General features: G+C 40.7%; 1 protein-coding gene across 2 annotated transcripts in view; it reads left to right on the top strand.

The window, feature by feature from the left end:
- Window positions 1-24,497, top strand: part of LOC148312321 (uncharacterized) — a 61,445-nt gene that overhangs the window by 15,745 nt on the left and 21,203 nt on the right. For both annotated transcript variants that reach the window (XM_088277467.1, XM_088277468.1), the window contains 16 exons: window positions 50-188; window positions 1,412-1,551; window positions 2,959-4,282; window positions 5,432-5,736; window positions 6,275-6,408; window positions 8,391-8,615; window positions 11,949-12,109; window positions 12,456-12,610; window positions 13,607-13,777; window positions 17,130-17,333; window positions 18,524-18,594; window positions 19,293-19,474; window positions 20,220-20,361; window positions 21,484-21,674; window positions 22,123-22,221; window positions 23,673-23,781. In XM_088277467.1, coding sequence (XP_088133593.1) covers window positions 50-188; window positions 1,412-1,551; window positions 2,959-4,282; window positions 5,432-5,736; window positions 6,275-6,408; window positions 8,391-8,615; window positions 11,949-12,109; window positions 12,456-12,610; window positions 13,607-13,777; window positions 17,130-17,333; window positions 18,524-18,594; window positions 19,293-19,474; window positions 20,220-20,361; window positions 21,484-21,674; window positions 22,123-22,221; window positions 23,673-23,781 — 3,752 coding nt within the window. The remainder of the gene's footprint in view (window positions 1-49; window positions 189-1,411; window positions 1,552-2,958; window positions 4,283-5,431; window positions 5,737-6,274; window positions 6,409-8,390; window positions 8,616-11,948; window positions 12,110-12,455; window positions 12,611-13,606; window positions 13,778-17,129; window positions 17,334-18,523; window positions 18,595-19,292; window positions 19,475-20,219; window positions 20,362-21,483; window positions 21,675-22,122; window positions 22,222-23,672; window positions 23,782-24,497) is intronic.

Genomic DNA, 24,497 nt, shown 5'->3' with positions numbered 1-24,497 from the left:
ATGGTATAATAGTCCTTTTTTATATTTGTCATTCTTCTTCTTGTTCCAGGGTCAGAACGAGACGAGTCTCACGATGGGCGAGTTCATCCGTACGCTGGTCATGCAGATCCTCAACAACTCCTCGGAGCATCGCAAGAGCACCGTGCAGGACGGCCCCAAGGATGCCCAGCCTCATCAGGAGGAGAGAGGTACGTCGGACATCATTCCCGGCCTCTTCGGCTATGGCGGATGTCGGCTGACATCTTGGCTGCTATCCAATCTTATGTCAATCTTCATTAACCTTTTAACCGCATTCACTTTGTTCCTGAGAGACGCCCGTGCGGTGTGCGGCGGTATTTCGCCGTTTTTTAAATGATTACTTTTATCATGTATTTAGGTAAGAAATGTTTTATTTTCCTAAACAAAAACATTCAATGGGATTCATTGTGCCTTTTTGGTACTCTATAATACACTCGTGTCACATTATTCTTGAAATATATCGTAATATAAACAAATAAGATCGTAACATAAATAAATCAAAGCACGCACCGTGTGTCACTCTTACCCACTGGTGATGCGTAGCGTCGAGAGTGAGACAGATATAGGGCATGATTATGGCGCGAACTAATTACCGACCGCAAGAAAAATCAGGGATCTGTTCTTTTATTTATCCTTGTGATTTTACAAATTATTAGTCAGATATTTCAACAGATGTCATAAGGCCAAGGATTGACGTATTATTTTATCCAAAGTTCCACACCATGAAAAAATCCCTTCAAGTTGAATCAGTTCGAAACTTGGAGCAAAGTAAAAATACAAACGGTTATGTCAGCCGCGTACAGGGAATGTTTTGTGAAAACACATACGGTTATGCGAGCCGCGTGGATCCAGTTAAAAATCATCCATCTAAGGGTTAAATTTAGTATTATATATGTAGTAATATCTTTTTCTATTTTATGACTGTCTTTGAGCTTTGAGAATAGGCGTTTGCGGAGAATTTTAGGCGTGCGGTGGTCTGACTTTGTGAGGAATGAAGAGATAAGGCGTAGGACGCAGCAAATCTTGGTCACAACTGTCGTCAAGAAAAGGTGATTCAGTTGGCTCGGCCATGTACTCCGCATGCCTCCTGAGAGCCGCCATCAAGCTTGCCTCTTTTACAAGGCATCAGGTTCCCGACCACTGCTGACAATTCGTCAGCAGTTCTCGCCAGAACTTCGGGACGCGGATCTGACTTGGGAGGATGCAAGGGAGCTGGCAGCCGACAGAAAAGCCTGGAGACAGTTTGTGGACTCCATATGCTCCACCTAGGGAGCGGATATAGTTTATTATTATTATTTATTAGTGATTTTTTTTATTTTATGACTGTCAGTTGTAGCAGGGCAGGACTCTTAGAGTTGCTAATGATCTTGCTTTTTAATTTGTTTCAAATCAGCCGAACCTCTGGCCCCGTCTGCTCCGCCCCTGGAATGCGCCGAGGAGAGAGTGAGAAGGCCGCGCGGCACCATGGACAGGATACATGAGAGAGAGCAGTACGACGATATGCTGGCCGACATTGTAGAGGAGAGACTGAAGGTATGTTATTTTAAAAAAAAATTAAGAATTTATTTTATTTATTGTTTCGGCAATTATAAAAGAAAAACACTTGTTTTTTTTTACCACTTCAGTTTATTTTAGTATGACAACTAGTTTCGGAAGTTATGCTAATCTTTAGGTTTAAATATAAACTAATTATATTTAAACCTGAAGATGGGAGCATAGCTTCCGAAACTTAGCTTCCGCGGCGTCACATGTCAGCCAATGCTTTTGAAAGTATAGATTTATTTAATATATTGTTATCCACCTTGAAGTGTGCACTTTCTCAGCATTTCTTCTCCATGTTATAATGGATAAATGTAAACGTTGTGTTTCACTCTCTCTCGCTGCTCGCTGATATTGTGCGAAGGAGACGTGTGTTTACAAACAAATGCGAAGATTAAATGGACTGACCCTCCTTATTCATTCATTCAAAACCTTATCCGCACGCCAATGGTGCATAGGGCACTGCATCATACAAACGCAGTGTTATCTTGATCGTTTACACATGAAGGAAAGGTGATCAGCCCTCCGCTTCAGGTACCAGTCCAGGGTAATAATATGGAATAAATATAAGAGTGAAAAATCACTTTTCTTTATTTGACCCCCCTGGGAATCGAACCCGGGACCTCCAGAACGGTAGTGGAGCGTGCTAACCATTACACCATGGAGGCGGACCCTCCTTATACAGCTATACAATTCTAGGTACTTAGGTAATGGTTTTAACATGTGCAGTAATAATTTACGGGAGCCAACAATAGTTGATGGGGCACATTTGTTTGAAAATGCCATCACTAGGCAAAACTAACTAACTAACCAACCATCACGCCGCTTCCCCGCAGGGGTAGGCAGAGAGAATGGAACGCCACACCACTCTGTCTTTGCAAACATTCTTCGCCTCTTCCACGTTCATGCATCTCCTCATACATACCCGCCGATTGTTACGACTCCTAACCTGACCGCTTTCAAGTATTTGGCATACCTGATTGTGCCATGTTTTTCTCGGTCTTCCTCTGCTCCTTTTCCCAATTACATTCGCCTCATAAATTTGTTTAATCGTTCTTTCCTCACTCATTTGTTCTACATGTCCAAACCATCTCAACACACCTTTCTTAATTTTATCGATAATGCTTATCTCAGCTTTGCATTCCTTCCTTATTTCACTATTCGAACATCTATCATACATCGTTTTGTCGCACATTCTTCTGAGAGATTGACTAGGCTAAACAATTGTCACAAAATTGTTTTTTTTGTGTGTTTAAAAATAATACAATACAAAACTTAGTAGACTCAAAAAATCGCTGTTTGATTTAACATTTAATACATAAGTTAAAATGGAGTTCAACAAATTAAACGCCAAATTTATAAATAAATAATGATACTAACCTTGCGTATGCTCATTTTAAGGTCTCGCTCTCCATGGAGGATGACCAGCAGAAGCCCCCGGCCAGAGTCAACAACACCAATCCGTTCCTGCCGAATTTCCAAAGCCCCGGAGAGAGGGAACAGAAACTCTACGAGAACCACGAAAACCTCTTTCTCCGGAATCTGTCGCAGCAGCCGAAGGACGCGAGGAACTCCCGGCTCTACAGGCAGCAGAGCGAGCCGCCTCTCCAGGATAGAAAGTCGGCAGTTCTGCAGAAGAGTCTCTCCACGGACTCTAAGAATCCCCAAGAGAGAAGAAACTCAACAGAGATCGACGCTTTCCAAGAGATGAAGGGTCTGGATGATGCGAAGCTCAGCTCGGCCAGCAAATCTCTTTTCAGAGATATTTTAGACAAGAAAATGGACAGTCAGGAAAGCAAGAACGGCGACGAAAAAGAACTCAGGACCCCTCTTAGCCCCGGAGGTAATAACGCCCAAGTATCTGCCACCAAGGTCTCCAGAATACCAGTCGCAAGTTTCAAATACCCCAACATGTCCGTTCTGAGTTCCGCGGAGAATTCCCCCTCGAAGAGCCGGATACATCGCGAATCTGAACGCAATTCGGCCAGCGACAACTCCGACAACAAGGAATCGTCCAAAGGCAGCAACAAGCAGTTGCCTCTGCCGGAAAAAGACGCCCCGAAGGCGCACAACGAAAGCAAGGAAACCGTCGAAGACGAACTGCCAGAGTATGAAAATGTTCTGAAACCGCCCAGCTGTCCGAAAGAACTGAGTCCCAAGATTGGAAGAATGGAGGACTTTGGCATTGTGGAGTATAGAAACATCGGCGAAACGATTCTTAACAGCCCGAACATGGATCCATCTGTCGGCGCGCAGAGGTTCAGCCCTGTGAAGAAGTCGCAGGAGGACGTACCTCCGCCGATTCCCAGTCTCCCGGTAAATCCTCGGACGCTGATAGCCAACTGCTACTACGAGAAACTTCTCTCGGAGCCTGAAATCCAGCAGGCCCTTCTTCCGCACAATCTAGAAAAGAACCCAGATGACTGCTTCAAGAAGGCGATACTCTTCCCTCTGTTGGAGATAGATCCTCCGAAGCAGTGTCTCTTCCTTCTGGTGGACTCCATCGACGAGACTCCATTGACCGGCGCCTCGATGACCAGCTCCACGCTCACCAAGGATAGAGAGAAGAATGGGTCCGATTCGGGGAACCTGGCCGCCAGGAGCGTGAACAGCTCCAAGAGCATAGCGGAGCTGCTGGCCAACCATCATCATCTCTTTCCGCAGTGGTTGCTGCTTGTCTGCACGGCCAGGAAGCAGTCCAAGTACCTGACCAAGATGTTCACAGGTAAACTCTATTTATTTCTTTAAACCTTATATCAGCTGTCCAAACTTAAAACGCAGTAAGGGACATTTTTTTTGTAGTACGTTTTTTTGCATTTTTGGACTATGTAGAATCTACTTAGTCCGAAAATGCAAAAAAAAATACAATATTTAAATACTAAAAAAAATATCTAAGTAATACATATCGGCTGTCCAAACTTAAAACACAGTAACGGACATTTTTTTGTAGTACGTTTTTTTTTTGCATTTTTGGACTAACTAGAATCTACTTAGTCCAAAAATGCAAAAAAACCTACTATGTATAAAAAAATTTCCCTTACTGTGTTTAGAGTTTGGACAGCCGATATGTATTATTTAGATATTTTTTTAATATTTAAATATTGTAAAACTTGAAATTGTTACTTCTCCATATTTTTACCATATTAGAGATTAGATAATTGATAATGGATCATTATCAGACGGGAGGAATATCTAATTTAACATACTCAACCTATAAAGCAGTGCTCCGCAACCTTTTCTCACCTGCGACACACCAAAATTCTTCCTAGAATTCCGCGGCACACCTAAAGTTTTATTTCTATTGATTTGGCTTTTAATTTGTAGCACTCTATTTTAATTTATGCATTAATTGTTAAATCAAACACCGATTTTTTTAGTCAAGTTGTTTTTTTATTGTTAAAAAACATATAAAAATTTATATTGTGACAATTGTTTCGCCTCGCATTTGATTGAAAATGCCATAACTAAGCCAAACAATTGTCATAATATTAATTTTTCATGTGTTTTTTCACAATAAAATACAACTTAGTAGACTCAAAAAATCTGTGTTTTAACAATTAATGCATAAAATACATTGAAAAATTATGTATTCATAATTATTTTATAATTTTGAAATAAAAGACAATGTTATGAAAAATAATTTGTCATTGTGTGTTAACACACAATGACCAATTATTTTTGTATTTAATTACATAATGTAAAATTTAAAAAATGTCAATTACATTGAATTTGGTCGCGGCACATCTGAATCCTGCTCACGGCACACCGGTTGCGGAGCACTGCTATAAAGGATTGTATTAGACTCGTGAAGTGTTTATAACACCCGATGCAATTAATATTTTCATTCATCTGAATAATCAACCTAATACCGCAGGTTTCCGCAAGATCTCGCTGGACGACCTGCGCCGCGGGCACGTGACGCTGGACGTGCAGCGCTACATCCTGGGCCGGCTGGACGCGGAGCCGCGCCTGGGCGCGCACGTGTCTCGCGACGCCGCGCAGGCCCTGGACCAGCTGCGCATCAAGTCGGCCGGCTGCTTCCTGTACCTGCGCCGCGTGCTAGACGGGCTCGCCGACGGCTCCGTGGCGCTGCGCGAGATCCGCGAGATCCCCGGCACGCTCAACGGGCTCTACATGTGGCTGTGCCAGCGCCTCTTCCACGCGCGCAAGTTCGCCAAGGTGACTACCTGACCCTACCACTTTTTTCTGTTTACCTCGCTTGTTCTGTACATGCTTCCGCGGTGTAGTGGTCGCAACGTTCTGTGCCAGCGCCTCTTCCACGCGCGCAAGTTTGCCAAGTTGAATAGCCTTACCCGACCTGACCACTCCTCTGCCGCTACAAGCGGTTTTCACCTTTTACACATTCATCTTTTCTTCTTCTTCATGAGCCCTCTGTCCTGGTATCATACATGATAAAAATTGTGAAGGACATTGGTAACATGAACCAAGCTAGGACACAAAATGCCCAACCCTCTTCTAGTGGAACGGAAGGCCTGTTGAAGACAGTCAGCAGTCCGGCTTCTCCTGAGGAGTGCAACGTGGTTATCTCCCAGCAATGAGCAAAGTTTCTGATTGGCCCACACTAGATTATCCCTCCTGTTCCCAACACAGATGGTGTGATGGTTGCCACGGCCTCTGCTAGCGCCTCTTCCACGCGCGCTAGTTCACCAAGGTGACTAACCTAACCTAACATACCTCTCCCTTCGTGCTTTCTCAGGTCCAGCCCCTGCTGAATGTCCTGCTGGTGGCCAAATGCGGAGTGGACTCGGAGATGCTCTACCGCTGCCTTCTCACCACCAACCACACCATCACGCGGGAAGACTTCAACAAGAGGCTGCATCTTCTACGAAGGTACGCAGTCTAAGCTTAACAAATACCTACTTTCTGCTTATGCTTGGCTATAATTTTAACGAGATGTAAGTCTAGTTTTGATCATACTATAACAAAAATATCTACATCCTCTCGGACAGCCAGGCGGCGCTTAAGGCCCTAGGCTCCGTTGAGATAAGATCTAAACTAACCCATGAATGCATAGAGGCTCTAAACCGCCTGGGCGAGAGAAACGCGGTAAGGCTGGTTTGGGTGCCCGGGCATTGTGGTGTCATGGGCAAGGAGGCTGCTGATAAACTTGCAAGAACTGGTGCTGAGAGGCCACCAACGGGCCCTGAACCCATATGCGGACTGACACTCAGCACTATCAAGTTTAGTCTGAAAAACTGGGCCATGCACAAGAGCCAAGAGATCTGGTCCAACAGCTCAGGGATGAAACACGCAAAGGAACTGATCACGGGGTACTCGCGGAAATTCACCACAGAAGCTCTAAAGCTTGGCAAAACCAAATAAGGATCCTAACCAGGACCTTGACAGGACACTGCAGACTGAGGAAACACATGAAAAAAATTGGACTGCATGACTCCCCAGTATGCAGATTTTGTATGGAGGATAACGAAACGCCAATCCACATTCTCTACAATTGTGACGCACTCTCTCGCAAACCAAGTCACATCCTTGGAGGACCTCTACTGGACTCCGAGAAGGTGAAGCTCCTACCACCAAGACAGGTCGTGAGTTACATGACTCATGTAGGTCTTGGGAGTGAGCTGTAATACAGAGGGAGGTCACAATAAAACTAATATGGTCGCATTGACATAAGGGATGCAAGATCCCTTGACCTCAAAAAAAAGCCTAGTTTATTTTTTTATATAAATAATTTTAATATTGAGAGAACAGTGAATGTAGGAAATAGAATAAATAGTCCTTTGAACAGAGTGATTGCAAATACATAACAATACGTCCATGGAAGCCGAACTGGTGATTCACAACGCAGTGCTGGTATATACATGGTGAATGTGAGCGGTAGAAAACGAGAACGGAGAACTGCGTAATGGGACGGCGTGTATGACTAGATGTATGTCAGGACAGAAGAGCGTGGCATTCCATCTCGTCTGCCTACAAAACGGCGTGATGGTAGTAGTAGTAATAGTTGGGTAATATATCACCTTTCCTTCATGTGTAAACGATCAAGATAACACTGCGTTTATATGACGCAGTGCCCTATGCACCATTGGGTGCGGATGAGGGTTTAAAAAAAAAAATATATATATCCAAAATAAAACCAGGTTTGTTGGATTGAATTCTACATTTATTTATGTACATGTTATTATGTGACGCGTTTTATCTTTTTAGGACATTATCAAACACTGACTAAAAATATTTACAAAATGTACTTATATACAACGAGTCCATTCGCCAGGAACTACGCCTGGATGGCTTGACTCTGGCCAATATCTGTACCCGACGGATTCTCCAGTTCTTTGGACACGTTGCGCGTGGCAACGAGGATAGCCTGGAACGACTAGTTGTGATGGGTAGCCTGGAGGGGAAGAGAGGGAGAGGAAGATCCCCACACGATGGACCGATCAAATTAAGGCAGCAGCAGGCACCTCGGTGGTTGGAGCGCTGTGTGCAGCGCAGTCAAGGGATAACTGGAGAAGAGTCATTGCTTCTGCAAGGGTCACAGCCCTCAGCAATGAGGATTAAGACGGAGAAGAAGACTTATATACTAACAATAATTGCTATTATTAGGTCTAGGTATATAAGGACTTTTTGAAAAATATTTTCAGCCAGTGTTTGATAATGTCCTAAGAAGACGAAACGCGTCACGTATTAACATATACATAAATAAATGTAGAATTCAATCCAACAAACCTGGTTTTATTTTGGATATAAATATTACCCAATAATTCAATATGGAATTCTACCAACTGTCTGCAGTTACAATAAATAAAGTAGTAATACTGTTGAACGCTCCCAATAATTTGTTTGCGTGTCAGGATCCTGACGCTGGACCCCCGCACGGGCGTGCTGTCCATCTTCCACCACTCGTTCTGCGAGTGGCTGCTGGACGTGAAGCACTGCACGCGGCGCTTCCTGTGCAGCGAGGCGCGCGGGCACGCGGCGCTGGCGCTCTACTACTCGGCGCGCGCGCGCCACCTGCGGCCCGCCGACGTGCAGCGCATGGTGCTGCACTTCACCAGGCTGGAGCACCACCTCAACAGGTGAGAGGCCATGTACTTCTTTCCATGTTCGCTCCCTAGGTGGAGCATATGGCCAACACGAGACGTCTCCAAGTCACTCTGTCGCGCGCCATCTCCTTGGCTTCCTCCCAGGACAGTCCGGCGTCTCGGAGTTCCGCTGAGTATAGGCGGTGAATTGTTGTCATGTACTTCTGCTGCGGCTCAACAGGTGTCAGAACTCTGACAGCGAATCACGGACCTATCTCGCGAAGGCTTGTTTATCTAGAGCAGTGGTTCTTAGAACTGCGGTGCTCCACCACCTCAACAGGTCGGAGTCCTCGGAATTCTAACAGAGACTTGCGGACCTATCTTGCACAGCAAGCTTATTCTATCTAGACCAGAGGTGTCAAACTCAATAGGCACCGAGGGTTGCATAAGGTATTTTGGGTACGCCGGCGGGCCGCATCAAAAAACTCATTTTCATTTTTATCTAGGTTTAAGTGAATAATTTACTATCAAAGACAGTCACATGAAGTACAGTAGATCCAACTTAACACACTATCTGCGGGTGGATTCGCGCGCTAACTACTACGTGGAGCGGGCGAAAATAAGGGTGTTGCGGAAATAATGTGTATTTTTTTAAAATCGCTATATCTGTAAAAGTAATGAGTATTTTGCCTTAAAATTTTTTGTGTGATACTTACCATAGCCGGTACCGTGTAAATTCATTGTTAGACACACACATTGACATTGGAAAATTGTATATTTAAATATCAACAAAAAAATATTCATTGTTTCATAGTTTTTAAAATTAAAACATTAATTTATTTTGAAAATCCTTTTAAATAAATTTAATATCGAGTCAGAGTGTGATATTTCTCAAAACATATAGCACGTTAAACTTTTTTTTTATGCGTCGCGCAAACACGACATTGGCGCTGAGGGTTTTTCTTTTTTCCGGATGTCACTATTTTTTCTAAACAATGTTTCCTCAAATCCATCGATAGTCTTCCAGGGGGGTCAATATTCCGAGTTCTTCTTGTAGTCTGAGAGGTGGATGGTCCCGGTTCTTGCTCATCTGCTGCTGAATGTTCAGGAATGCTGTCAGATATCCAGTGTTGTGCAACATTATGCAAAAAAGATTTGTATCTTATTTTACGCCTATTCAGTGACTTATAAACTCTAAAAGCATTAAATAGAGCTGAGTTTAATAAAAACATAACAACTCGTTTTGTCCATTTTTTAGTTCTCCTCAATATAGAATAATATGACAAATATTGGTCCGCACGATCAACCCCTTTCATGAATTTATTATATTCAATCACGCACTGAGGTTTCCAGATCCGTTCTTTTGTGGCCCAATCAATGTTGTGGCTTTCTAGAATGTTTGCTGAATGAATTGTAGAAATCATTCGCACTTCTCTTTTTGACTGCCAAACTTGCAAAAGAACATCGTTTTTTCGGCGAAATAATGATTGACCTTTGCGTAAGTTTGTTTTCTTCAAACAATCGGGCAGACCTCTATTCATTCTAATTGTTCCGCAGGTTCTAATTTTATGTTGAAGGAGGATTTCGCTGGTTTGTACACTATTATAATAATTGTCCATATAAACATGATGCCATAAATTTAAATACGGATTCAAAAGTAAAGTCATGGTATCTAATAATGGTCTCCCTTGTCCACTGTATATTTCCATGTTACAAATATAGCCTGAAGTAGCTTCACTGACCACGCGTACAAGAATGCCATATTTTATAATTTTGGAAGCATTATAAACTTTGAATGAGAGTCTTCCACGCCATGGTATTATACTTTCGTCGAGAGAAAGCTCTCTATGAGGACTGTAAACATTTTTAAACTTGGCTGTGAGATATGTCAATATTGGCCTTATTTTCGTAAGGCGATCAGTACTGTCCACGTTATCTTCATTGTTGGAAAAATGCCATGCCTGCCATATCTGCCTAAATCTATCACGACTCATTATCTTGGAGAATATCGGAGTTTCGATAGTCGGATCTATTGACCAATAATCATCTCTATTATCTTTCCGGACCTGACCCATTAGTAAAATTAGACCTAAAAACTTTTTCAACTCCGCAACACATATTGGCTTCCATTTTACGGACTTCCTCGTTTCTCTAAATAGGTCAACATTTTGGGAGTGGTATCTATTGCTCTCTTCTACCATTAGGTCCAATAAATCCTCCCCAATAAACAGATTAATCACATCCATTATATTTTCCGGGTTATTTGGCAGAATGTTGATGCCAGTTCGGCCTAAGAACGGTTCTACCTCAGGAGGATTATCTCTTTGAGACCATTCTTCAATATCTTCCTCGCTCGAACTTGATTCAGAATCGCTGAATTGCAAGGGTATTACAGGGATTCTTCTGTGTGGAATCACTTCGCTTTCACTCGAAAATTCACTATCATTGTCAAATGCAGGTAAACTACAGTCTTCCGAATTATTTGACAAGTTATCTGCAAATATTTCCTCATCAGCCGAAGCCATTTTATCACGGGAATGAAAAATAAATAAAATCTACACTAAAAGTATTCCTCGATCTAAATTTCAACCGTATCTTCTGACTTAAAGGAATGAACTGGTATGGAAACAAGTGTTAGAATGGTATCAAAATTTAAATGTAAACAACTCGTAAATTATAAATTATAATTGTTTTCTCTTGTCCCAAACATAACATTAAAGATAAGTGGTCTGAGGCGTCCTAAGGAACGCCGGTGTCGTATGACTCGTTGGCTCGAATTTTTATGTTGCTCATTCGAGTTCGCATTACTCATAATAGAGATAAACATCTGTGAAAAGAAGTGATAACACTTAACCATACTGTATACATCGTTATGAGATCAAAAGATGCCGCAAAAGTCATGCGTAAAAATAACTTACACGCAATTTACGATGGGTCGAGTGAAAAGGTAAAATTACCCTTCCCGCCGAATACCACCAGTCGAGTGAAAGGGTAAAATTACCCTCCCCGCAGATAGTGTGTTAATGAACAAAAAATAATATTTCAGTGAAGAATTAAAATAAATTAAATATAATATAATCGCTGGCTGCAAAAAAAGTACTCGCGGTCCGTGAGTTTGACATGTTTTTATTGGGTTTGGGGGAAACCCAATAACTTGTAAACTATTTCTTTTTTATATATATATGTTTAGTCATAAATTAAACCCTGAAGAGTCTTTTTATTTCTCAAAATAATATACTTACCTCCAATAGTTTTTTTTTTTATACCAGTTATTTTAAACGTTGGCATTATTTTTCATTGGACGACCCTGTATTATCAAATTGATGAAACACAATAATTTAGAAAGAACTATAGTCTGCGCCGGGTCTGAAGCAAGTTTTGTTGCAGGGACTCCAAGTCCACGATGGAGTCCAGCCTCGGCAGCCAGATGGAGCGCTCCATAGCGCCGCCCGGCCTCGACCTGCACACCATCATCCTGCTCTGGATGCTGGACTCTGGCTGCGACGTCAAGGCCTCCCTCAAGATGCAGCAGCAGAAGCAAGTCATGGGTAAGAAAAAAATTTACATCGTTGTACCCTGTCCGCCTTCGTGGTGTGATGGTCAGCGTGTTTAACTACCGTCCTGGAGGTCCAGGTTCGATTCCCAGGGGGGAAGAGTCACGCGATCAAGATAACACTGCGTTTAACTGGTGAAATGCCCTATGCACCATTGGGTGCGGATGAGGGTTTGAAGAAGAAGAATAAGAAATACTTTTCAGTTCCCAAGTAATAGCTTATGAATAATCTTATGGATTTTCTCAAATAATTTAACATAACCTAAGCTAACCGGTCCTGTCCTAAGCAATACTATCCATCCCCATATATCAACGGATTCTGAACACTGTGCTCTCTGCAGTTCCGGAGGAGTCTCTCCCGAAGAATCTTCCGGAATTCCTGACCGGCCTGGAGTACCCAACGCTGCCCAGAGACGGGAAGGTGCTCCGCACCCTGCTGGAGATGGGCGCTCAGCTGGAACCCCCCGAGCCGACGGAGAAGCCTGAAGAAGGAGAGGTAATACGGTTTTGCAAGCAATCTTCACCTTTTCCACACTCAAGCATCTCCTCATATATGCCCGCTGATTAGTTCCAAAAAAGGCCAGACTATGCCAAGGTTCTTGATGAAATTGATAGTACAATCTACTTACAATTCAAATGTAACTTTGTTTTAAAATCACTATAAACTATTATTTATAGTCATTTTAAAACAATGTTACATTTTAATTATAAAATGGAAAATCACAAAGTTAGTGCTTCAAATATAAATTATAGAATCTACTTAGTTCAAAAATGAAAAAAATGTCCCTTACTGTGTTTTAGGGTGAAGACTGTCCGGAGCATTTTGTCGTAGCGTAACGTCGTAACATCGCGCGCGGCGAGCATGTCATGTTATGACGTTATGGCATTGATGACTGAGCGTGATCAGTGCTCGTTTGTGGCCATATCGCTCACTCATTTCAACAACATCATATGTCGAAAACGTGATTTTTCAGGAGATCGTTTTTAAAGTTTAAAAATGTAATACAATGTATTGAAAAAAAATATCAAGCCTTTTATTGAACTTTTTACTGTGCAACAGATATTTTTAGGTAAAACCTGAATGTTTTTTCTCCATTTGAAAAATATTTAGTATATTTAAAAACATAATTAAACAACACCTTTTCTTCGAAATGCAAATACAACACTTTCTGCCCTGTAGCGGGTAAATATTAAGTTAAAAATATGCCGTTTTTGCTGGGATATAGTACATTTCCTGGGCATTCCAAAAACATGCACAACTAAAAATTAACCATTTTTGATATATGACGTTGTTGAAAGGAGTGAGCGATATGTTACGTTACGACGAAATGCTCCGGTCAGTCTTCACTGGACTTCACCTTCTTTGGACAGATGCTTATTCTTATGACGCAGCACCTTTTATCATTCAACCAACATAGAAGTTCATCATTTAGAAGTGCAAGGTCCGTTCCATCAGTTCAGACATGTTGATTTTTTAATTTTCCGGCCGCAGATATCTCTGGAGCAGCTGCTGATGATGGATGCCGAGGAGGAGGAGGAGCAGGAGCTGGCCGACCCGGAGCACTGTCTGGAACTCTTCGAGCTGGACCCGGCGCTCGGCCGCGCGCCCATCCACACGCTGGCGCAGCACGGGGAGCCGGAGACCATGGCGACCGCCTTGCAGGTATGAGAATCTACAAATTTGGCTTTTAACTCTGCCGGATTGGTATTGACCACATTCGATGTCTGGGTATTTACAGACTTGTGACTTATGACCTGTCCATATTTTTGTCCGCCTCCGTAGTGTAATGGTCGGCACGCTCGGCTACCGTTCCGGAGGTCCCGGGTTCGATTCCCAGGGGGGGTCAAATATTTACTTAATATTTACCCGCCACAGGGTATAAAGTGTTGTTTTTATTTATTATTTTATTATTTTATTTTATTTTATTATATATGTGTCCGCCTCCGTAGTGTAATGGTCAGCACGCTCGGCTACCGTTCTGGAGGTCCCGGGTTCGATTCCCAAGGGGGGTAAAATAAATATAAGTGATTTTTTCACTGTCATATTTATTCATTATTACCCTGGACTGGTACCTGAAGCGGAGGGCTGATCACCTTTCCTTCATGTGTAAACGATCAAGATAACTCTGTGTTAATATGACACAGTGCCCTATGCACCATTGGGGTCCAGATAAGGGTTCTTTTTATTATATTTATTATTTTTTTAAATTTACTAAATATTTTTCAAATGGAGAAAAAAACCTTCAGGTTTTACCTAAAAAGATCTGTTGCACAGTAAAACGTTTAATAAGTGGCTTGATGTTGATTTTTAATACACTGTATTATATTTTTAAACTTTAAAAACATTCTCTTGAAAAATCTAGTTTTTTGATTTATGACGTTCTTGAGTGAGCGATATTTTAAAATTCTATTGCGACAGATGTTTATTTTATATAAAAATATGTATTGAGAGACTTTATTTTGCCTTGATTTTTTTGTACTAATATGCTTTTTTAGTCGCTCTTATTAACACATTGCGGACGGGTATTTTTTACGCCTGCGGTCCTCTGGCGATGGGATTTGATAACAATATCCATATAATTAAGACCTCAACAAAGAGATTGGTATATAATATTCAAATAAAAGCTTAGAATTAATCATGGTTTTTGAAAGAGATTAATGTAGATCTGAGTGTGAAATATTGGTAAATGGGGAGATTTTGGAACAGGTAGATGATTTCATATATTTGGGTAGTATGTTTTCTAGGGATGGAAAGATTGATAAAGACATAGAAAGGAGAGTGAATGCTGGGAACAGAGTGAATGGTGCACTAAAATCAGTTTTAGCAAATAAAAATCTATCAGCGGAAGCTAAACTGGCAGTACACAATGGAGTTCTGGTTCCAACCCTTATGTATGGAAACGAAGCATGGAGTTGGCAAAAGAAGGATGAAAGCAGACTGAATGCAGTCGAAATGCGATCGCTCAGACGAATGTGTGGCAAAACGATGTTTGATGGATGTTCGAATGATGAAATAAGGAAAGAATGTAAGGCTGAGATAAGCATTATCGATAAAATTAAGAAAGGTGTGTTGAAATGGTTTGGGCATATGGAACGTATGAGTGAAGAAAGAACGGTTAAACAAATTTATGGGGTGAATGTAGTTGGAAAAAGAAGCAGAGGACGACCGAGGAAAACTTGGCACAATCAGGTATGTCAAATACTTGAAAGCGGCCGGGTCAGGAGTCGTAATAATCGTCGGGTATGTACGAGGAGATGCATGAATGTAGAAGAGGCAAAGAATGTTTGCAAAGACAGAGTGGTGTGGCGTTCGATTCTCTCTGCCTACCCCTGCGGGGAAGCGGCGTGATGGTTAGTTAGTTAGTTATAATTCCTTCTTTTTGCCTTTGAAATGAGGCCGGCGCAGAAGGTAAAAATACCCTTCCCGTCCTTAAGCGTCAACGACCGAACGGGTAGAAATACTTGTTGGGTAATATATCCAAAATAAAACGAGGTTTGTTGGATTGAATTCTACATTTATTTATGTGTATCGTAGTCGTACAGGAGAAAGTGACCAACTAACAAAACATAAAAATGTTCAGGGGGGCCATTCAAGTCACTTTTGCTTGGCAACAAAATAAACATCAATGCAGTTAGTCATTTTTAATAATAATAAAAATAATAAAACCCTTATCCGCACCCCAATGGAGCATAGGGCACTGTGTCATATTGACGCAGTGTTATCTTGATCGTTTACACATGAAGGAAAGGTGATCAGCCCTCCGCTTCAGGTACCAGTCCAAATATTACAGTGAAAAAATCACTTATATTTATTTTACCCCCCTTGGGAATCGAACCCGGGACCTCCAGAACGGTAGCCGAGCGTGCTGACCATTACACTACGGAGGCGGACGTCATTTTTACCAAGTCAATATATTATACTTACGAGTTTAAAATCCTTTGGGATGTTTTCAGGGCAATATTAAGCTAGTAAGATATCAAGTAGTCAATGATCACATTTTTGTAAAAAATGCACTTGGTCACTTTCTCCTGTATGACTACGATATGTTAATATGTGACGTATTTCCTCTTCTTACGACATTATCAAACACACATGTGTTTGATACCTTGCTTTATTTTGGATATATTACCCAACAATTCAATATGGAATTCTACCAACTGTCTGCAGTTACAATAAATAGGGTAGAAATACCCTTTCCGTCCATGGATTGCTGTGTGCATTTTTTTTCTTCTTTTTTTAAAATTCTTTTGCATAACAAAAATTACACCTTGTTCCAAATAAAGGCCAAATTATGAATTATCTTGAAAATTTAGAAATCCAAAAAAACCTAAATTCTAATAATAATTTATTAAATAATATATTTTTTCAAAATTCTTCACCTTTGCTTTCCATTTTTCCTTTGTTTTCAAACCCCGCCCCTTGACTAACCCCTTCCCCTTACTTTCCCCTCTCCTTATTTATAGAACAATTTTATATTTTATTTTTTTAGTTATTATACAGACCTGAATGATGGAAGTTTAACTTCTGAAACATGTAGTCTATAATAAAACTCAAGTGGTAAAAAAACAAGTGTTTTCTTTAATCATTGTAACATAAATTCAATTACAAAAAAAATATGAATAAAATATAAATATGAATACAAAAAAAGATCCCACAAAGGCATGGCCTGTGTGTGGGTATACAATATAATTTAGTCATACATAGTAAAGGGTATTATAAGTACAACTAGAATAATAGTGTTAATATAAAATACAAAAAATACTTGACTATCAGAAAACAATTTTTTAATTTTTTTAAAAATAAAATTAAAAACATAAAGATGAAAAAGTAAAAAATAAAGTTGGCAAGCATGTACTACAAGAAAAAGTAGCTTAAATCTGTCTCTTCAATAAATAATCCAAGCAAATTTTTAAATTTACACAAACTTGCTTTGCAACAATGAGTAAAATTCCGACTTTGCTCCATACTCTGTACAAATGCGTGTATAATGTCTGGGCGTTGTATCCTCTCGCAGGCGTTTGTCTCTGCGGGCGGGCAGCTGGGCGCGGAGCTCCTGGAGCTGCCGGACCGCGCGGGGCACTCGGCGCTGCAGCTGGCGGCGCGCGCCGGCCGCGCGGCCGCGGCGGGCGCGCTGCTCGCGGCGGGGGCGCAGCCCGGCCGGCCCGACCCCGAGGGCTGGACGCCCCTGAGGGCCGCCGCCTGGGCGGGCCACGCGCAGGTGAGCAACCTAACCTAACCGAACGATATTCCTTCTCACCGCACTTCCTGAAGCTTTCCTCATCTCTAACCGAATGATATTCCATCTTATTAAGAAGAAGGCTGAAGTAAGTTAGTTGATAAACAAAATCGCCCAACAACAATGTATTACCTACAACATTTTGAGTGTGTCCAAATACTTGTTCAAGAAATCTGGATTATCTCCAATTACAGGAGTTATTTTCATATTATTTTTGACATCTCATCAAAGATGAAGAGGAATATCGAAGTCTGGGCATTTGCGGGGCTGACGACCGTCGCAGGCTGGTTCAAGTGATCACTTTACACACGTGTAACATTCACCAATTCTACCCATTATTGACAACCACACTACTCAAATTCTTGGAAGTTCTATATATATATATATATATATATATATATATATATGAGCCAATTTAGAAACATTGTTCTTGAATCACTAGATCTTCACTAGAGACATCTGTTGGTGAGATGAAAAGAAGCTTTTTATTGAGCAGAAACTTTTTTATTAGTATGTGAGGTCTGAATCCTGGATTATAATCACACACATGGCGTTTCTCATGTGATTGTGCACTTCCTAAATTCAATTCAATTCATATTATTTAATTTATAGATAATATACACATTACAAACTTGAGTTTAAATCGTATACATTAACAAAAATAGAAAATAAGCAAGAATACTATTGCTAAAGGTGTATAAGAATCCAACTTCGGAGAACTCCTTTAGACACATGGAACAGATCAATATCCAATGAGATATTGTTCAACATAGTGGTAGCTCTTCCTACAGGCATAACCATCGGCAGGTTGGTCCTGTGTATAGGAATGTGAAACAATCTATTCCGACGCTGTCTTAGGTAACTATCGGGAACATACAGACCAATGTTCCGGATAATTTCAGGATTATCGATCATACCACGCAACAATGGATAAAAATGCGTAAATCTTTCCTCATCTCCAACCGAATGCCTTTCGTATACTAGTCGTCCGTGACAAACGTTTTAAACCATCCCTTATCTGAGAGCTCTTTCATTTCTGTTAGTTTCTGAAGATAGTGATGGTTTTGGGGGGATTGTGCCCTCGGTATGGAAAATTCCTATATAATACACCGGCCGTACACAAGTCCTGGTACAATTTTCATGTAATATTTTGTTCACGATTTGATTTCTAGGTTGTGGAGTTACTATTGAAGCACGGCTGCGAGGTGGACTGCGTGGACAGCGACCATCGTACGGCTCTAAGGTAATTTATTCACCAACCGTAATGTCGCTGACCTCTTGTAATTTCCAATATCCAACGACATGCGCATACTGACTCCTATGCATAATTGCATACCTAATATTTATTTATTTATTGAATGGCTAATGCCTTTAACATAATACATATATACAGTATCTAATATAAAAATACACTAATGAATACACTAATAGAGAAACAAAAAGTCTTTTACATAAAATAATAATAAAATAACAAATAGTAAGCACTGGTAAATACACGTCTCCTTCACACACTATCAGCGAGCAGCGAGAGAGAGTGAAACACAGCGTTTACATTTATCCATTATAACATGGAGAAGAAATGCTGAGAAAGTACACACTTCAAGGTGGATAACAATATATTAAATAAATCTATACTTTCAAAAGCATTGGCTAACATGTGAAGCCGCGGAATCGGAGAGAACATGGCATAGTTTGCATTATGTACAAATACTGCGAATATAGATTTATTAGGTCATATTAAATAAATATCAGACTGCTTGGGAATCGAACCCTGTACCTCTTTCATGTTGGCTTAGCGTGCTAACCACTACACTATAGAGGCGGACGCAAAACTTAAATTAAAAATCTTCAATACTTACAAAGGGTTTATGTGTCCCAGTGACATTATCTCACTAGTGATTCATCTTGATTTGTCATCTAATGGCCACATTGTCTCCCCAGAGCCGCGGCGTGGTCCGGCCACGAGGAGATTGTGCGGCTGCTGATCGCGCACGGCGCGGACGTGAACAAGACGGACCTGGAGGGCAGGACGGCGCTCATCGCGGCCGCGTACATGGGCCACACGGACATCGTCACGCACCTGCTGGACCATGGGGCGGACATTGACCACGCCGACGCCGACGGTAACGCTGCCGCGAGGATCAATCGAGATTTATAATTTAGATTTACTTATTTATTTTTTTATAAAAATGTTAATAAGATTTGTATAGAACCACTCACCGAGATATTTATGTCTACCGTAATTTAGATTTCATCGTAATCTAAAATTATAATTTTGATTTCATCGTAATTGAGAATGATAATTTCAATTTCGTCAATCATAATTTTAATTTTATCGTAATTGAGAATTAAAATTTCAATTTCATCGTATCGAGAACCATAATTTCAATATCATTGTATTGAGAATCATAATTTTAATTTCATCAAATGAGAATTATAATTTCAATTTCATCGTATTGATAATCATAATTTTAATTTCATCGTAATTGATAATTATAATTTAAATTTCATCGTAAATGAGAATGATAATTTCAATTTCATAATTACTTTACTTAACTTTTCGTGTGGCTCCGGCTTCTTCATTACCTCCTGTCTCATGGATACCCCAAAGATAATTTTTTTTTATCATAATTAAAAATAATAATTTTTATTTCATCATATTTTTCTTTCATTGTAATTATGAATCATTATTTTGATTTCATCGTAATTGAAAATGATGATTTTAATTCCATGGTAATTGTGACGGAACGATATTACCTCCAAATCGATTGATTTTTACATACCCAAACGCGAAAGGGATCCGAGACAATTGCATACATACAAGTTCCAAAAAAATTATTTTATTTTAAATATGTTTTTGTTTCGCAGGTAGGACCGCTCTGGCGGTGGCCGCGCTGTGCTCCGGCGGCGGGGGCTGCGCCCAGCTGCTGCTGGAGAGGGGCGCAGCGCCGGCACGACCAGACAAGGACGGCATGACGCCCCTGCTCGTGGCGGCCTTCGAAGGCCACAAGTGAGTAACATTCTTCTTCTCGCGAATCCGAAACAGCTGCATTTGGCACGATTGTATTTAACCTGCAGAGAGTTTCTACAGGCAAAATTGTAATCCCAGTGAGTTATTTTTTTCAATTATTAAAAAAAAAAAAGTTTTTCATAACTTTTTATCATGGTCAATGCTATAAGCAAAATATTTAATCAACCGCCCTACACATAAGAACGTATGTGATACCGCAGGGGTAGGCAGAGAGAATAGAACGCCACACCACTCTGTCTTTCCAAACATTCTTTGCCTCTTCTACATGCATGCATCTCCTCATACATACCCGACGATTATTTTCAATTTCAATTTCAATTTATTTAATAAAAAAATAAAATATACATTACAAACAATATTCAAGGCGTATATATTAAAAGTAAGCAAGAAGACTTAAAGGTGTAGAAGAATCCCGCTTCGGAAAACTCCTTCGGACACATGGAACAGATCAATATCCAATGTGATATTGTTCAACATAGCGGTAGCTCTTCCTACAGTCATAACCATCGGCAGGTTGGTCCTGTGTATAGGAATGTGAAACAATCTATGCCGACGCTGTCTTAGGTGACTATCGGGAACATACAGACCAATGCTCCGGATAATTTCAGGATTATCGATCATACCGCGCAACAATCGATAATGCGTAATCAAATACACATTCCTTCTAGTCTCTAAACTATTGTAGCCAAGCATACCCTGGAGAAACTGGGTCGGGTAGAGCCAAGGATAATAGCCGTACTCTCTCATGTAGAGATACCTCAAAAACTTCTTTTGGACTTTCTCTACCATAAGAGAGTACTTAAGCTCGTGTGGCCCCCAAATCATCGAACCTATTACGACTTCTGACCCGGCAGTTTTCAAGTATTTGACATACCTCTCTCTCACTGTCATTTATTTTAATCCTTTTCTAATCTAAGTTAACATAAATAAATAAATGAATAAACATATTTTATAAACACAGTTGTATTCCGCTATATTTTTATATGTAAATGTGTTTTCTGTATCAAGTTGTGACAACCCTGAATATTTAAAGTGTATTTTTCTGAGCAAACCAGTCGGCCATGTCCAGAGTATGAGTGTAATGAGGGGTCGGGTTCGCAGGGAGGTGATGGAGCTGCTGCTGGAGGCGGAGGCGGACCCGGAGGCGGCGGACCGCGCGGGGCGCACGCCGCTGTGGGCCGCGGCCGCCGCGGGCCACGCGGGCGCCGTGCGCGCGCTGCTCTTCTGGGGCTGCTGCGTGGACACCATCGACCGCGACGGCCGCACCGTGCTCAGCGTCGCCGCCGCGCAGGGTAACCAAACCTAACCTGACCTAATCTAACCTAATAATTATAATAATAATAAAACCCTTATCCGCACCCCAATGGTGCATAGGGCACTGCGTCATATAAACGCAGTGCTATCTCGATCGTTTACGCATGAAGGAAAGGTGATCAGTCCTCCGCTTCAGGTACCGGTCCAGGGTAATATTGAATAAATATTAGAGTGAAAAAATCACTTATATTTATTTGACCCCCCCTGGGAATCGAACCCGGGACCTCCAGAATGGTAGCCCACCGTGCTGACCATTACACTACGGAGGCGGAATTATCATATAACTGTAAATAAAAGTAGAATTCAATCCAATAAGCTTGTTTAATTTTGGATATATTACCCAACAATTCAATATGGAATTCTACCAACTGTCTGCGGCTACAAAAAATAGGCACATAGGTTTACAAATTTGTTTGTATTTTCCAGGTAACGTGGAGGTGGTGAGACAGCTGGTGGACAGAGGCTTGGATGAACATCACCGCGATAATGCCGGCTGGACGCCTCTGCACTATGCCGCGTTTGAGGGTATGCACCATAGCTCATTCTGATAGACATTTTGTCACGATGTTGGTTTATTGGCTAATAAATTAATATGAAAAATCACAAGACTAAGTAGGGAACTAGGGAGATATGAAGGTTTAAACTTAAGATATTTTAATAAAACAAAAAAACATGCGTTTGCATACCTCATACCTCATGTATACCATACCATACCTCATGTATACCCCAAAGATATATTTTTTTTTCATAATTAAAAATAATAATGAAGGATGAAAGTAGACTGAATGCAGTCGAAATGCGATCTCTCAGAAGAATGTGCGACAAAACGATGTATGATAGATGTGCGAATAGTGAAATAAGGGAGGAATGCAAAGCTGAGATAAGCATTATCGATAAAATTAAGAAAGGTGTGTTGAGATGGTTTGGACATGTGGAACGAATGAGTGAGGAAAGAACGGTAAAACAAATTTATGAGGCGAATGTTAGTGGGAAAAGAAGCAGAGGAAGACCGAGAAAAACATGGCACGATCAGGTATGCCAAATACTTGAAAGTGGTCGGGTTAGGAGTCGTAACAATCGGCGGGTATGTATGAGGAGATGCATGAACGTGGAAGAGGCGAAGAATGTTTGCAAGGACAGAGTAGTGTGGCGTTCTATTCTCTCTGTCTACCCCTGCGGGAAGCGGCGTGATGGTTAGTTGGTTAGTTAGTTTTAAAAATAATAATTTTTGTTTCATAATAATTGAGTCATTATTTTTATTTCATTGTAATTTTGAAACATAAATTTGATTTCATCATAATTGAAAATGATGATTTTAATCCATGGTAATAGATGTATGTCACGATGTTGGATTATTGGCTAATAAATTAATATGAAAAATCACAAGACTATTGGTAGCATTCTTATTGAAATCTGTAGGGAACTAAGGGAGATATGAAGGTTTAAACTTTACATATTTGAATAAAACAAAAAAGTGCGTTCGCATACTTTATCAAATTTCCGTCATCGAACGTTTTATGACGTCATATGGTTTATTGTTTATGGTTTATAGATCTATAATAGTAGTAGTGTGGATTGTTTGTTTACCACTGCGCTACCATTTGTGTTGTACAAATATGAGTGGGGGGGGGGGTAGGGTGGACCATATACATCGACAAATAGAGTCGCCAATATTTTAGCAATGACACCAACATTAAAATAACTCCATCTTTTCTGTGACATCATTCATTGCCAACTTACGAAAATAACGTTTTTTCGAAGGCGAATTTTCCAAAAGAAAATGATGAATGAAAATATTGATAATATCAGCTGTTATAAACACTTCACGAGTCTAATACAATCCTTTATAGGTTGAGTATGTTAAATTAGATATTCCTCCCGTCTGATAATGATTTTAAATTTAAATGAAAATGTATAGCTTTTCTGTCTGACGAACGTTGGACTCCATTGGGTATTGAAATGCGGGATGTTTGTAGGGCACCTGGAGGTGTGCGACGTGCTGCTGGAGGCGGGGGCCAAGGTGGACGAGAAGGACAACGACGGCAAGGGGCCCCTCATGCTGGCCGCCCAGGAGGGCCACTGCAGGTATAGATAAACACACATCGCCTCGCAATAGATTCACTCAATACTTGTTACATATTCTATTTATTTAATTATTTATTGAACGGCTGAAGCCTATAAGATAATACATATAATACATATATACAGTATCTAATATAAAAATAAAAAATACACTAATGAATACACTAATAATAATAATAAAAATAAAACCCTTATCCGCACCCCAATGGTGCATAGGGCACTGTGTCTTATAAACGCAGTGTTATCATGATCGTTTTACACATGAAGGAAAGGTGATCAGCCCTCCGCTTCAGGTACCAGTCCAGGGTAATATTGAATAAATATTACAGTGAAAAAATCACTTATGTTTATTTTTACCCCCCTTGGGAATCGAGCCCGGGACCTCCAGAACGGTAGCCGAGCGTGTTGACCATTACACTACGGAGGCGGACGAATACACTAATACAGAAACAAAAAGTCGTATAACATAAAATTATTATAAAATAACAAGTAGGAAGCACTGGTAAATACACGTCTCCTTCACACACTATCAGCGAGCAGCGAGAGAGAGTGAAACACAGCGTTTACATTTATCCATTATAACATGGAGAAGAAATGCTGAGAAAGTACAGATTTCAAGGAGGATAACAATATATTAAATAAATCTATACTTTCAAAAGCATTGGCTAACATGTGAAGCCAAGGAATCGGAGAGAACATGGCATAGTTAGCATTATGTA

Source organism: Brachycentrus maculatus, unplaced genomic scaffold (assembly GCF_059751285.1).
Source record: "Brachycentrus maculatus isolate JH-2025_06_01 unplaced genomic scaffold, ASM5975128v1 h1tg000043l, whole genome shotgun sequence".
NCBI classification, from domain to species: Eukaryota; Metazoa; Arthropoda; class Insecta; order Trichoptera; family Brachycentridae; genus Brachycentrus; species Brachycentrus maculatus.
Note: the sequence above shows the minus strand (reverse complement) of the source record. Positions and strands in the feature narration are given on the sequence as shown.